This window comes from Abramis brama (genome assembly GCF_963993115.1).
Source record: "Abramis brama genome assembly, chromosome: 17".
NCBI lineage: Eukaryota > Metazoa > Chordata > Actinopteri > Cypriniformes > Leuciscidae > Abramis > Abramis brama.
In genome coordinates this window covers 35655115-35671988 of record NC_139979.1, presented here as the reverse complement: position 1 = coordinate 35671988, position 16874 = coordinate 35655115, and the positions used below count along the sequence as shown (strand labels likewise).

At 40.8% G+C, this 16874-nt stretch overlaps 1 protein-coding gene across 2 annotated transcripts in view; it reads left to right on the top strand.

Annotated features, from left to right (window-relative positions):
* bbs9 (Bardet-Biedl syndrome 9) overlaps positions 1-16874 on the top strand; it is a 176410-nt gene that overhangs the window by 17176 nt on the left and 142360 nt on the right. For both annotated transcript variants that reach the window (XM_084089234.1, XM_084089233.1), the window contains exons 10-13: positions 519-700; positions 1973-2049; positions 2799-2852; positions 6836-6938. In XM_084089234.1, coding sequence (XP_083945360.1) covers positions 519-700; positions 1973-2049; positions 2799-2852; positions 6836-6938 — 416 coding nt within the window. The remainder of the gene's footprint in view (positions 1-518; positions 701-1972; positions 2050-2798; positions 2853-6835; positions 6939-16874) is intronic.

Sequence of the window (16874 nt, the reverse complement as noted above, 5' to 3'; positions counted from 1 at the left end):
CAAGTCGTACACTTACGGTACAAAGTAGATGTGTAACGATTCCCTCATGCCACGATTCTGAACTCACGATACCATATTATTGTGATACTCTATACTGATATATTATACTGTAATATTGCTGTGAAAAGACTTGTTTTAGATTTAGGGTGAACAAACTTTTATTTATTTTTATTGGCAGTATCTGATTGTTTACAGTTTAATGGACATAATTCACGTCAGAGCTAAAAAGTGGATAGGCAAAACTATTCAGAACGGATTATTAGTCTGGCATCGTGTTTGATCGCCACCAGTCTGTCGTCGTGACACTATTTAATTTAAAACCGTTTTAAACCACATGTTTCTGACACACATACAAGTTTTCACAGGCTCATATTAATAGAGAGACTACATGGAATATTTGTGCTCATAAATATTAATTTGCGACACCACAGGAGTGAACACAACACAGCATGTAAATGTTAGCTGCTATCTGCATTGCTGTGGTTACATGTGTGTGTGTGTGTGTGTGTGTGTGTGAGGGAGCTGAAGGGTGTGGTGGTGACGCTGAGCTCTGATGGACGTCTCCACTGCTCATACATGGGAACCGACCCGTCCTTCTTCAGCGCCCCTAAAGTGGAGGCCCGAGAGCTGAACTACGAGGAGCTGGACGCCGAGATGAAGCGGCTGCAGAAGCTCATCCGCGAGGCCACCAAAACACAGGGTAGTGTACCACACACACACACACACACACAGGGTTATCAGACGAATAAAGCTCAGACTGATACCAAACTCAATGCCTGATCAAAGCAGAGCCGGTGGGCTTTTGTCTATGACCGGGTCAGCATTTTACTTTCTTTATATGTGTTTAACCTAATACTTTAGCAGAATGTAGTAATGTTTTCCACCTTTTAATCAGTGCATCTTTACTGCTAATGTAACCGTGGCCGAGTGGTCAGGAGAGAATATCACAGCAATATTATACCAGTATTATCATAACCATAGAGTCCAGATTGACACAGTTTAAGGAGAAAAGTCACAGCTGAATATAAGTCACACCACATCAAAATTGCTTTGTTGAGATTGAGATTGAGGTTTTTCTTTTTCTTTTTCTTGAATGTAACTCGACACCCTTGCCTCATTTAGTATGCGCGGTTCTATGAATATGCAAATGAGCCCCGCCTCCACTCACTCACTCAGCTCAGAGATCCACTGGTTGACGATCACACGTTGATCTGATTGGTTACAAGGTAGTTTGTGACGTCAGAAACACCAGCGATTTCAAAGCGTGTTTTTGAGACTGTCTTTGGTTCACTGCAGTTTTAAGGAGTAAATACTCAGCAATGGAGTCGACTTATGAATTTACACATGGTTTGTCTTAAAGCATATTAAAAACACCACATAGACACATAAACAACACTAAAACCTTGAGTTTCACCACAGGGGGACTTTAAAATTGTTAAAATTTAATGGTATACAGAAAAAGTAAACTAATCTAAATCTAAAATAAACATAAATCATAGGGGCATTTATTATAAACAGCACTTATAATAAACACCAAGCCTAAACGAATTTAAAGCAAAACTGAAACCTTTTGTTAAAGTGGAACGTCAGGAAAGATAAAACATTTCTGCAGGAACCAGTCAGTTCTGAACAACTAATAACTGACTGTTGTGTTGACTGATATGAACTCATTCACAGAAATCTAAAAACATAAAGATAATTAATGATTTTTGTTATTTAGACAAAAAAACCCCTCAGATCTACAGCGTTTTTCTGGGCACAAAATGTTAACGTGTGTCTGTGTAACTGTACGTCTGGTTGCAGGAGTCAGATGTGATGTGATGTTAGTAATGCTGGATCTGATATATTTCTGCATGCTTTGCATGATATTGAAGTTGGAGTTCATTTCAGTTGATTAAAAATGAACTTATATTCCAGAAAGTGTGTGTCCTGTCCTCGATCTGAAAGTGTGTTTGTATGTGTGTTTGTGCAGATATCGTGCCGAGGGCCGAGACAGAAGAAGAGCTCAGTGTGACCGCTGTCATCTCGTCTCAGCTCGACCAGCTCTCGGTACAAACACTATATAACGCTATATGCTAATGCTAATGCTAATGCCTGCAGGCTACAGTGAGACACACTGAACACACTTTATTTATCAATCTTTCACACACAGTCACACAGATGAAGACACATCGTAGACGTCTATTACTTTTACATAAAATAATGAATTTTATTATATTATAATATCTTTTCCCCAAAATGAGGACATCCTTAATGTCCCTGAGAGGTTTTGTTATATTTAGCTCAGTTTGAGAGCTATATTTGTCCTTATCCTAAAGTGAAGGAAACACACACGCTTCACTAATTAAAAGAAGCCATATCACTATTATTGAAGCTTGTTTCCACTACAGAATAAAAAATACAAAAAGTAATTGCAACATTTTAATATCTCAATATTTGTTTTAATTGGATTGTCTCGCAATTTTGACTGTATTTCTCAGTTATAAAGTCCAAATTGTGAGACATAAATTCGAAATTTCAACAAAAAAAGTCATTTTTAAAAATAGAATTCTTTTATAAATAATCCAATGTCTTCAGACTGAATCAAACCCTGACCCTAAAACAATTACTTTTTTTGTTGGATTGAAACTTACAATTACATTTTTTGTTGGATGTCTCCAATGAAAGGTTTTGTCAAATTTACTGAACTTGCAGGAACAGTTTTGTCTCAGTATATAGTACACACACGTTCTGTGAGTCTGCTGAGTACACAGTGTGATTGAGTTGTGCTCAGTTCTCCATTCCCTTCTCTCCCCCAGTGTGCGCTGATAGCAGAGATGAACGGCCTGCCGGTGCCGTCAGTCTCAGTCCAGGTGAGCATCAGCTCTTCTCCTGTAGCTCTTCTCCTGTAGATCCTCTCCTGTAGCTCTTCTCCTGTAACACTTCTCCTGTAGATCTTCTCCTGTAGCTCTTCTGTAGATCTTCTCCTTTAGATCTTCTCCTGTAGCTCTTCTCCTGTAGCTCTTCTCCTGTAGCTCTTCTCCTGTAGATCTTCTCCTGTAGCTCTTCTCCTGTAAATCTTCTCCTGTAGCTCTTCTCCTGTTGCTCTTCTCCTGTAGATCTTCTCCTGTAGATCTTCTCCTGTAACTCTTCTTCTGTAGCTCTTCTCCTGTAGCTCCTCTCCTGTAGATCTTCTCCTGTAGCTCTTCTCCTGTAGATCTTCTCCTGTAGCTCTTCTCCTGTAGATCTTCTCCTGTAGCTCTTCTCCTGTAGCTCCTCTCCTGTAGATCTTCTCCTGTAGCTCTTCTGTAAATCTTCTCCTGTAGCTCTTCTCCTGTTGCTCTTCTCCTGTAGATCTTCTCCTGTAGATCTTCTCCTGTAACTCTTCTTCTGTAGCTCTTCTCCTGTAGCTCCTCTCCTGTAGATCTTCTCCTGTAGCTCTTCTCCTGTAGATCTTCTCCTGTAGCTCTTCTCCTGTAGCTCTTCTCCTGTAGCTCTTCTCCTGTAGATCTTCTCCTGTAGATCTTCTCCTGTAGCTCTTCTCCTGTAGCTCTTCTCCTGTAGCTCTTCTCCTGTAACTCTTCTCCTGTAGATCTTCTCCTGTAGATATTCTCCTGTAGCTCTTCTCCTGTAGCTCTTCTCCTGTTGCTCTTCTCCTGTAGATCTTCTCCTGTAGATCTTCTCCTGTAGATCTTCTCCTGTAACTCTTCTTCTGTAGCTCTTCTCCTGTAGCTCCTCTCCTGTAGATCTTCTCCTGTAGCTCTTCTCCTGTAGATCTTCTCCTGTAGCTCTTCTCCTGTAGCTCCTCTCCTGTAGATCTTCTCCTGTAGCTCCTCTCCTGTAGATCTTCTCCTGTAGCTCTTCTCCTGTAGCTCTTCTCCTGTAGCTCTTCTCCTGTAACTCTTCTCCTGTAGATATTCTCCTGTAGCTCTTCTCCTGTAGCTCTTCTCCTGTAGATCTTCTCCTGTAGCTCTTCTCCTGTAGATCTTCTCCTGTAGCTCTTCTCCTGTAGCTCCTCTCCTGTAGATCTTCTCCTGTAGCTCCTCTCCTGTAGATCTTCTCCTGTAGATATTCTCCTGTAGCTCTTCTCCTGTAGCTCTTCTCCTGTAGCTCTTCTCCTGTAGATCTTCTCCTGTAGCTCTTCTCCTGTAGCTCTTCTCCTGTAGCTCCTCTCCTGTAGATCTTCTCCTGTAGCTCTTCTCCTGTAGCTCTTCTCCTGTAGCTCTTCTCCTGTAGCTCCTCTCCTGTAGATCTTCTCCTGTAGCTCTTCTCCTGTAGCTCTTCTCCTGTAACTCTTCTCCTGTAGATATTCTCCTGTAGCTCTTCTCCTGTAGCTCTTCTCCTGTAGCTCTTCTCCTGTAGATCTTCTCCTGTAGATCTTCTCCTGTAGCTCTTCTGTAGATCATCTCCTGTAGCTCTTCTGTAGATCATCTCCTGTAGCTCTTCTCCTGTAACTCTTCTCCTGTAGCTCTTCTCCTGTAACTCTTCTCCTGTAGATATTCTCCTGTAGCTCTTCTCCTGTAGCTCTTCTCCTGTAGCTCTTCTCCTGTAGCTCTTCTCCTGTAGATCTTCTCCTGTAGCTCCTCTCCTGTAGATCTTCTCTTGTAGCTCTTCTGTAGATCATCTCCTGTAGCTCTTCTGTAGATCATCTCCTGTAGCTCTTCTCCTGTAGCTCTTCTCCTGTAACTCTTCTCCTGTAGCTCTTCTCCTGTAGATATTCTCCTGTAGCTCTTCTCCTGTAGCTCTTCTCCTGTAGATCATCTCCTGTAGCTCCTCTCCTGTAGCTCTTCTCCTGTAGCTCCTCTCCTGTAGATCTTCTCCTGTAGCTCCTCTCCTGTAGATCTTTTCCTGTAACTCTTCTCCTGTAGATCTTCTCCTGTAACTCTTCTCCTGTAGATCTTCTCCTGTAGCTCCTCTCCTGTAGATCTTCTCCTGTAGATCTTCTCCTGTAGCTCTTCTCCTGTAGATCTGCTCCTGTAGCTCTTCTCCTGTAGCTCTTCTCCTGTAGATCTTCTCCTGTAGCTCCTCTCCTGTAGCTCTTCTCCTGTAGCTCCTCTCCTGTAGATCTTCTCCTGTAGCTCCTCTCCTGTAGATCTTCTCCTGTAACTCTTCTCCTGTAGATCTTCTCCTGTAGATCTTCTCCTGTAGATCTTCTCCTGTAGCTCTTCTCCTGTAGATCTTCTCCTGTAGCTCCTCTCCTGTAGATCTTCTCCTGTAGCTCCTCTCCTGTAGATCTTCTCCTGTAACTCCTCTCCTGTAGATCTTCTCCTGTAACTCTTCTCCTGTAGATCTTCTCCTGTAACTCTTCTCCTGTAGATCTTCTCCTGTAGCTCCTCTCCTGTAGATCTTCTCCTGTAGCTCCTCTCCTGTAGATCTTCTCCTGTAACTCTTCTCCTGTAGATCTTCTCCTGTAACTCTTCTCCTGTAGATCTTCTCCTGTAGCTCTTCTCCTGTAGATCTTCTCCTGTAGCTCCTCTCCTGTAGATCTTCTCCTGTAGCTCCTCTCCTGTAGATCTTCTCCTGTAACTCTTCTCCTGTAGATCTTCTCCTGTAGCTCCTCTCCTGTAGATCTTCTCCTGTAGCTCCTCTCCTGTAGATCTTCTCCTGTAACTCTTCTCCTGTAGATCTTCTCCTGTAGATCTACTCCTGTAGATCTTCTCCTGTAGCTCCTCTCCTGTAGATCTTCTCCTGTAGCTCCTCTCCTGTAGATCTTCTCCTGTAGCTCTTCTGTAGATCATCTCCTGTAGCTCTTCTCCTGTAGCTCCTCTCCTGTAGATCATCTCCTGTAGCTCTTCTCCTGTAGATCTTCTCCTGTAGCTCTTCTGTAGATCATCTCCTGTAGCTCTTCTCCTGTAGATCTTCTCCTGTAGATCATCTCCTGTAGATCTTCTCCTGTAGATCTTCTCCTGTAGATCTTCTCCTGTAGATCTTCTCCTGTAGATCATCTCCTGTAGCTCTTCTCCTGTAGATCTTCTCCTGTAGCTCTTCTGTAGATCATCTCCTGTAGCTCTTCTCCTGTAGCTCCTCTCCTGTAGATCTGCTCCTGTAGCTCTTCTCTGGCTGCGTTTACACTGTGAGTCTTCATGCACAGATCCCTGTTCACACTCACTTTAGACAGCACTGGAATCAGATATCTGTGTCTAGATTAATTCCTAAGAATCGGATCTCGTGCGGATTTTTGTGTTGACACATGTGCAACAAACCCCGATCTACACACACCAAACCCACACCAAAGAACTAGCGCTGATGAACGCCAGCGGTGTCGTCTCCTGAACACGAGAGAACTACAGTCGATGTGTGTGTGTGTGTGTGTGTGTGTTTGTGTGTGAATGAAACAACTGTCTATTTCATCTAGATATATTCATCTATATTCGTCATCCAGATAGGGAAATCGCTGTTTTGCTATTATTCTCGTGCACTGACTCGTTCACTAAGCTGATTCAACATGTCGAATTGGCCGAAACAACGCCGACAAGGACCAACTTCAGCCGACGGTGCGGAACCGCGTGGTACACACTGAACACACTGAACACACTGAGACTGAGTCGACCGGCGGCTGCTGTGTCTGTTAGTGCTGTGGCTAACAGAGCGGGTTATTTTGTGCCAGTGTAAATGCAGCCTCTGATGCTGAGTGTGTGTGTGTGTGTGCGCTTCTCTCTCAGGTGATGATAAAGAGTGTGTGTGTGTGTGTGTGTTTCACTCAGGTGATGATAAAGAGTGTGTGTGTTTCACTCAGGTGAGGATAAAGAGTGTGTGTGTGTGTGTTTCACTCTCAGGTGATGATAAAGAGTGTGTATGTGTGTGTTTCACTCTCAGGTGATGATAAAGAGTGTGTATGTGTGTGTTTCACTCTCAGGTGAGGATAAAGAGCCGTTCTGCGGTGGCGAGCCCGAAGATGACGGTGTGTGTTCAGCCTCCTCTGGCCGTCACACAGGACCAGTTTGTGCTGGACTCTATGGGTAGGACTGACTTTCCTTCTTCCTGATACTGTCACACACACACATACTGTGTCACACACACACACACATACTGTCACACACACACACACACACACACACTGAAGACCGAAGAGCGCTTTTCATCATTTCATGCTTCGGCTAATTCTAAACTAACAGAATCCTGGCGTATATTTTTCAATGTTTCAAAATGTTTAATCTTATATAATATATATGATATATTTCTGACTACCATCCAAATTATGTTGAATATAAATTTCAGACCATAACTAAATAAAGCAGTTGCTCTTCACTCCAGTTAAGGTTATCTGCCGGACATGTCGAAGTGGAGTACGGCACAGGATTGTTACTGTACAAATCCTGATGTCAGACAATCCTGAGGCGTTCTGTGCAGTTCATGCGTGAATATGCTCGTCTCAAACAAACGTTTTGATTTGTTGAAGTTTAAAGCCTGTGATTGTTGTGCAGTGCTTGATTGACAGCTGAATGAGCGACAGATGAGCCATTACTCCAGAAAGAGGTTTGAGTTTCAGGGCTGAGAAAGAATATGATATGACATACTTTGATGTTGGCCAATCAGAAGCCAGTGTCACATCATCGTAATGTTGAAGAGACATTTCTACACACACTCTCACACACATACACACACACACACTCAAAATGCAAAACTAGCGCTGTAAAGGCGAGGACAGGGATATTTCTGCGGCTGATCGTACTGCATATGTATCTGTAGGAGTTTCCCTTTCAGACGCAACATTTATGGGAGGAGAGAATTTAATTTGAATTTGAATCACGCAACGTTATTTACTTTATTTACTAGTATTTGCGCCATTATTTAACGCCCAAAAAGCTTGTTAAACCCATTTTGTGTAGCCTGACTTCGTCATACTCATATTCTAGGCAGAATGTGAGTCTGATCTGCTCCATAGGGCTTTGATTATGAGGCGTGTCTTAACCGAACCAGGAAAAAAAACCTCAATGGGATAGACCTACAACCAATCAGAGTAATGCAATAGTTGTCAACAGAGCTCAACTGCACGCACGCTGGAAGAAGTAGTAAAGTAATGAGTGTAAACGATCTTTGTCGTTGTTGTAAAAATAATTTAAGAATTTGCGGAGTACTTACAAGCACGAATAGCATTTTTGAGAGAAATACAAAAGGTGTATGTATATTCGAACAAGTTCTCCGTTTAGGATTAGATCTCGACAATAAAGCAAATAAATCTTCTCGCATTTGTCGGCCCTGTCTCAACTTTATAACACGGTTGCAACGCGACTTGACTGATTTAAAAAAATGGAAATACGACGAAAGAGACCAGGCTGAAGCAGCGTGTTCATCTGAGGCTTCAGAGAAAAGAGATGGTGAGCCTACCCCTTCCAAGACGCCCAGGGCTCTGAAGAAGTTCTGCCCCAATCCTTCAACTCCAACCGGTACAAGAACGCGAAAGAGCGGTTCTCTGTTCGTGATTGGCTCGGCCTTATTACCGAGCATAATTACTCCTCAACGGATCGAGTCCAGATGTTGTGTGCGGGGTTCGGGCTGGCACCCAGGCTACATTTATGGGCATGTCTGCAGTCGCTGCTGCTGGGAGACGCGTGAGGAGGGAGGAAATATGCTCCACTCGCATTAATATCTTTGGAGTGCCTTAGATTACCTGAGTCAACCCGCACCTGATGCTAACGCTAATCTGCGCTGCCATTGCTAGATTGCGTTGGTCATTATGTAAATGATCTGACTGCGTCTGTGTTCTTTAATTTGCGCGTCGTCAGTAGATTTTTCTTTTATGCCAAAAATCATGAGGATATTAAGTAAAGATCATGTTCTGTGAAGATATTTTGTAAATTTCCTACCGTAAATAAATAAAACATTTATTTCTGTGAGTGAACGCAGCACAGTCATTAACATTAATAACTTTAATAACTTTAAAGGAGATGTCTCAATGTTTTGTTTTTTTGCACCCTCAGATTCCAGATTTTCAATAGTTGTATCTCGGCCAAATATTGTCCTATCCTAACAAACCACACATCAATGGGAATATTATTTATCCATCTTTCAGATGATGTATACATCTCAATTTATAAAAATTGACCCATGTGACTGGTTTTGTGGTCCAGGGTCACATTTGTGGAATTGCGTTCTTATGCTAATTTGCCCGGTTTAGTAGTAAATCTGGCCCTTAAAGGTGCTGTATGTAGCTTTTTTACCAAAACGAATCCTTTTTTTATTGCCTGTGTGTGAAGGGGTTGTAATCTCACATTAAAATAATCCACTTTGCGGGTTTTGCTATTACCTCTGAAAGCAAGTATTCTTATTTTTATGTGAAGGTCCCGGGTCGGATTTACCGCCAGTGACGTGACCTGCATGCACGCTCCCGAGCCTCTCGCCTCATCTAGCCTACTGACTTTGCACTCAACAGCGACGACACTGCAACTTATGACATGGACTTATGACTTATGCAACTTATGACATGTCTGATAACACTAAGAAACGACCTGCGCCCAGCAAAACACAGACTCCAACACAAACTCCACATATTGATAAGAAAAAGAAAAAAAAAGTTTTTTCTGCTGAAGCTGGTATTAAAGGCCAGACGTGAATCGGATGAACTTCGGGTAAAAAACACGGATCAACATCGGCAGGGCATTTGAATCATAGAGAGAAACCTTATCTACAAACCTAGAATGTACATTTCCTGAAGAAAATGTGAAGTTAGTGCTTGCAGTGGCAAAAATCGGCACGGTTGATATGATAGGGTTCCATACTTATCATGGTACGAGCATGGAGCATTAGTTCAACGTCAAGCTGATAAAAGTAGCCTATTATTGTAACGTTGCAGTGGGAGTTTACCTTAGTTTCCAGCATGTTGTGGGATGCTTTCTCCAGTGTGTTGCGTGACGCGTCTCAGTCTGGCCGGTTCCCACAGTGCTCGCTCATAAATTCGAGCACGCGTAAGAGCACGCGCTTGTAAAGTTATTGGTTGCAATCTGAAACATCACCGCTAGAGGTCGCTGAAAACTACATACAGCTCCTTTAATCTTTAGGAGTATGAGAAAAAAATACTTTTATTATGGTATTGTGATATTATTTCATTACCTTCTTTCTGGGGCTCATGAGAGACAGTAGATGTAGGTGAGCTGGAGGAAGAGTGTGGGCAGGGTTTAGTCAGCTGATGATGATGATGATGATGATGTACACACAGGACACCACACGGTGGAGTCCTGAAGCGGAGGATATTCCTGAGCTGGTGTGTGTGTGTGTGTGTGTCTCAGTCCCTGATTAACTTCTGCACTGTTTCCAAAACCACTGGCAATATTTACACAAGCTTTAACCGTAAACTATGTGCTTCCTCTTTTGTGTGATTTGTCGTTTTCTTCACAAATTACTGCTAGCTCTGTTCCATAGCCACAGCCAGGCTCCATCAGGAGGACAACACTTCACTGTAACTACATTAGTTAGCATGAACTAAGAATGAACTGCACTTCTACAGCATTTAATAATCTTAGTTCATATTAATTTCAACATTAACTAATACATTATTAAAATCAAAGGTTGTATTTGTTAGCATTGGTTAATGCACTGTGAACTAACATGAACACACAATGAACAGCTGTATTTGTATTAACTAACATTAACAAAGATACGTACAGTAACAAATGTATTGATCATTGTTAGTTAGTACATTAACTAATGTTAACTAATGAACCTTATTGTAAAGGGTTACCAAAAAAAGTATAAAGAATAAAGATGCATAGAATGCACTAATAATGGGTGAAACGGTCAGTTTCTGTGTATATCAGCACTCTTCAGGTTAGAGTCAGGAGAAGGTGTATATAAGGTGTTATAGCAGGTGTTATAGCAGGTGTCGAAAGCAAACACACATGACATTAAGGCTGTACACTGTTCGGAGACTTTGGAGAAGAGCTTATGAGTTTAAAGGAGACTACTGCAAAATGCCCGTGCAAAATCAGTTTTTGTGTGTGTTTTTAGTAATTGTTGGTTTGGTGCCCGTGAAAGAGACTGTGAACGCATTGAATTCAGGGAGCAGGCTAGGTTACTACAAATGATGGTGAATAAACTATAATATTCAGAAGTAAACAGTGTAGCTGACTGAGTGTTTATAGTGCTAGTGCAAAATGCCCGTGCAAAATCAGTTTTTGAGTGTGTTTTTAGTAATTGTTGGTTTGGTGTGTTTGAGTGCACATTGTTACAATTACACAGCAAAAGTTCAGTGACATTTTTATTTGTGCATGGTAGAAAGCACACAGTGAACTCCGAGAAAACGCTACGCTTGAGCAAACAGTTTGTGAATAGGCAACTATAAATGATGCCCGTGAAAGAGACTGTGAACGCATTGAAAAGGATATGTTTAGTTGGTGAATAGCATTTACACAGTAGCGATAACGTTAAGCGCACCAGAATGAAATCTAATATTCAGAAGTAAACAGCATAGCTGACTTACAGATTCAGTTTACATCCACAAATGAATAAGCGCGTCGATTCAGGGAGCAGTGCAAAGTGCCCGTGCAAAATCAGTTTTTGTGAGCTGATCGCCGTCAAAAAAGTTCAGGAGATATTTCTTAGCGATGGCTGATTTCAACAGTTTCAATATCATAGCATTTTGAAAAAAAAAGTGTCATGAATTTATTGCATTTTTGGGGAAAAATAATCCGTTTTTATAATAGGTATGGAGAGAGAATTGTGTCTTTATTACATGCGAGAAAATAAATGATCTGAGAGAAAAAAAAAAGTTTGAGAGAAAAAGTTTTCATACCAATAGCAAAAAATAATAATATTTGAGACTAAAAAAAGTTTTGAGAGAAAGTATTTTCTCATAGAACAAAAAAAAAAATTTCTGAGAAAAAAATACTTTGAAAAAAACTCTCAAATATATATTTTTTTGCTATCAGTGTGAAAACATTTTCTCTAAAAAAAAAAAGTGTTTCTCTCAAAATGTTTTTCTTTGCTCTCGATGCAATTTCTTGCTCTCTGTCAGGATTCTGCTTTCACTGTGAAAATTGTGTTATGGGCGGGGCCACGTTCCTATTGGCCAGTCGGGTGAGCATCGTCTTGTCTTGGGAGTCGAACTGAATCATTACACCATTGTTCAGTTCACCGGCATAGATGCCGCCTCTGCCTTAGTTGAGCACGCACTCCAATGTTTGGGTAAGATGATTCACGGTGATCATATGCCTGGTTCAGATTACAAGAATTTTGTGTCTGTTACGATAGTCACGGTGTCAGATTACACGATTTTGACTCCTAAAAATCTTGTCATGTCGTGGATGGACAAGAAATATGTCAGACTACACGTTGCTTTCCGACCAGTCACCGCGAGCCGTCTTAAGCCGCCTTTCCACTGCAAACGACAGCCGTCGGACCGGAAGTCATTCATTTCCAATGGAGAGTCGTACGGGAGCTGCGGGAGTTATGATCATATGCGTATGCGGAAATTTCGGATCCGATTTGAGCTTCGGATGCGTTGAAATATCTGAACTTCTGCGGCTAGACCGTATGCGACCGGTCGACCGGATGTGATGTATTCTAATCAAAACTATGAGCGCGAATCTAGAATTACCAATATTTTAATACTTTAATGTAAACGCTATTCCTGCGAAATGACGGTTATTAATAATTATGGCTGAAAAAATATTTGTATCATTATTAAATCAATATTTATATTGATTAGCTCTATAAAATCGACTGGTTTTTTTTTCTATTAGATGTATTGAGGGTCATTCGTTTTGTGTGGATATATTCATGCATGCATTATATTCATTAAAATCATTAATTTTACAATTGTGAATAGCCGAGGGTAACGGTTGCTTCACGACCAATTTCAAAGTTCCTTGCGACTGACACCAGGGGGCGAAATGCGACAATCGAATGCGAATGTCGTGCGCAGTGGAAAGGCGGCTTTACGCACACATTCACTCGCACATACACGCACTCACTCAAATACACACACACTCGCTCGCTCACTCACTCGCGCGCACACACACACACACACACTGTAGCTCGCTCACTCACTCGCGCACACACAATCGCTCACTCGCACACACACAATTGCTCTCGCACGCGCGCACACAATTGCTCTCGCACGCAAGCACACACACACTCACTCACTGTCGCTCACTCGCGCACACACGCACACACACACACTCGCTGTTGCTCGCACTCTCACACACTCACTCTCACTCACATACTCACTCTTGACGGAACCCGTCGTGGAGGACCGTAAGCCGGGGTTTCGCCTGGAAAGCTCTATAGAAATCTGGCACTCTGTTGAAGAAGTTAAACTGAGAGAGCGTGGCGTTCACAGACACCAGAATGAAGGAGTTCACAGTAACGTTCATCAGGCAGTAATACAGTAGTTTCAGTTCACGTTCACCCAAAATATGAACGAGTTCATGAACTATCGTTCAATGAACAGTTCAGGCACAACACTGATAGTGCTCTATAGCCTACCTATAGTGAGACATACAGATGCTAAACACATTAATAACAATCATTTTAGGTTATAGTTAAGTTATAGGTTCAAACAGGAAATGTATTTTATTGACCTTAAAACAAAATAGTTTATTTTGAGTCCGAGTAAAACTGCACAGGAGGTTGTATATGATGAACTAGGGCTGGGCCTGGGCGATATATCGGATGACATTGTTATGCGCATCTCGTCAGTAAAGCCGGTTCCTTGATTAGTAGTAAATCGCCATCTCCTGCTTTCAGATGAAGTGGCATTAACACAGAGCCGTAGTTCACTGACAAGCTGAGCCATATCGCATTAATTATTGCAGGCAATACGTCCATGATCATCTAAGATCACCGTGAATCATCTTACCCAAACATTGGAGTGCGTGCTCAACTAAGGCAGAGGCGGCATCTATGCCGGTGAACTGAACAATGGTATAATGATTCAGTTCGACTCCCAAGACAAGACGATGCTCACCCGACTGGCCAATAGGAACGTGGCCCCGCCCATGACACAATTTCACAGTGAAAGCAGAATCCTGACAGAGAGCAAGAAATTGCATCGAGAGCAAAGAAAAACATTTTGAGAGAAACAAAATGTTCTTTTTCTTTTTTTTTAGAGAAAATGTTTTCACACTGATAGCAAAATATATATATTAGAGATTTTTTTTCTCAGAAATAATTTTTAAAAATTCAAATTTATATTTTTTTATGTTCTATGAGAAAATACTTTCTCTAAAAACTTTTTTTAGTCTCAAATATTATTATTTTTTGCTATTGGTATGAAAACTTTTTCTCTCAAACTTTTTTTTTTTCTCTCAGATCATTTATTTTCTCGCATGTAATAAAGACACAATTCTCTCTCCATAAATAGATCTTTGAAAATCCAAATCTGGATTTGAATTTTTTATGTTATTATAACCTAAAGATGCTATGTGAAAGTTTGAAACAGAAAATAGTGGTTTTCATCTTGCCACTTTCTTGGTAAAGAAAACACATTTTTACTCAAATTAATCAAAATGGATTTATCACGTTCTGGGACCAAACTATAATATTCAGAAGTAAACAGTGTAGCTGACTGAGTGTTTATTTTTAAACCACAACCTTCTTGGGCTTCTTTGACCGATACAACCCTCTAATGTCAGAATGTTTATTTTTAAACCACAATCTTCTAAAAATTATATATTTAACGATATCTTTAGCATTTCTCATCCAAACAACGTCAAACTTGGCACTACACTTACTCGTGCCCGTAGCGAGACACCTGTCGAATTTGAAATCCATCAGACTAACGGTTCGAGAGATATGCGGTTAACAGACACACACACACACAGACACACACACACACACACAGACACACAGACAGACAGACGTTTCTGTAATTTATAGATAGATGTGATTTAAAAAGATTTTGATGGAATGAAAGTACAGCATCTGAACTGAGTGAATCACCCAATGCTCATCACTGGTGTAGTGAGGAGTGTGTGTGAGGAGTGTGTGTGTCTCCCATCAGAAGCACATGTCTGTTAAGTGGATCAGATCAGCTGTGAGTGACAGGTCAGATAGGGTTGAGACCTGAGAGTCCATGTGTCACACACACACACACACAAACACACACACACACACACACACACTCACACACTCCTCACTCTTTCTGTGGTTCTGCAACAGTCGTAATATGACGTCACACTGCGGCGTCTTTCCTAATAGAATAATTCAGCATATACTACATTTTAAATTATAATATATATAAAATATTCACTGTTCTTTTTTCAAAAATGAATTTTTTTTTTTTCTTCATTGTAATCAGTGCTGACAAAAGTATATCTAGTCAATTCTTAAAGTCCACCTGCAGTGTAAAACCAGCTTTTAATGTTGTTTATGTGTCTATGTGGTGTTTTTAATCTGCTTTAAGACAAACCATGTGTAAATTCATAAGTCGACTCCATTGCTGAGTATTTCCTCCTTAAAACTGCAGTGAACCAAAGACAGTCTCAAAAACACGCTGGTGTTTCTGACGTCACAAACTACCTTGTAACCAATCAGATCAACGTGTGATCGTCAACCAGTGGATCTCTGAGCTGAGTGAGTGAGTGGAGGCGGGGCTCATTTGCATATTCATAGAACCACGCATACTAAATGAGGCAAGGGTGTCGAGTTACATTCAAGATATTTTAAGGCATGAAGACATTATTTCAAGAAAAAAACTTTTAAATATGTCATTTTGGTGATGAGTTTTAAGGGATAAAATTATTGACCACAGGGGGACTTTAAATTGTAAAAATGTGGCGATACCAGGCTTTCTGCAGTATCAGTAGTATTGAGTACCGACTCTACACGCTGATAGACAGCTGCTATATGTGTTTGCGCTCCGAAGAGCATCAAAGCTTTCGATTTACAACGTGTTTTTGCAGCCTCGACCGTTGCAGCCAATCACAGACATGTCTGTCGAGCACATGACTGCAGTGGCCAATCAGAGGTGTTTGAGCTCATTATAACCAACACTGTGTGTGCAGTGTGGAACTCAGGCAGTGAGCGCGACTGAACTCAAGTGATTGACAGCTCTTTTCTTGCTGGTTTTACATCACAATTTGAATAATAATAATTTTCATGCTGCTAAGATGATCCGCGGATCATACGGATCATCTGCTCAATTATCATTCCATGAGTCGGAATCCTGAAACTGTGATTTAGCTTTAGTAAGCCTCTACTTTTACATACTAAAAACACTCTTTGTTCTCTAGCTTGTGTTTCTTTGTTATACATTGTTACAACTTTTAAATTTAATTTAATTTAATTTAATTCTGTAATCCTATTATAGTATTTTTTTCTAATATTTGAAATTAAACTGCAAAATAAAGACACTAAATGAATAAAGACGGAGAATGGGATCTCGTGTGCATCTCAGCGCTGTCAAAATAAAAGTCTTGCTTCACACACTGAAAGAAAAACGTATCGACCAATGGTAGATATCGGCTGATATATCGGCCGACCACTTATAAACTAGTGCTGGGCAACGATTGATCGCATCCAAAATAAAAGTTTGTGTTTACATAATATATGTGTGTGTACTATGTATAATTATTGTGTATATATAAATACACACACATGCTGTATATACTGTATATATATTTATACATAATTTATATTATATATAAATATTTTATATATAAATAACAAATTTTTCTTAAATATATATAGTGGGGAGAACAAGTATTTGATACACTGCCGATTTTGCAGGTTCTCCCACTTACAAAGCATGTAGAAGTCTGTAATTTTTATCATAGGTACTCTTCAACTGTGAGAGACGGAATCTCAAAAATCCAGAAAATCACATTGTATGATTTTTAAATAATTCATTTGCATTTTATTGCATGACATAAGTATTTGATCACCTACCAACCAGTAAGAATTCCGGCTCTCACAGACCTGTTAGTTTCTCTTTAAGAAGCCCTCCTGTTCTCCACTCA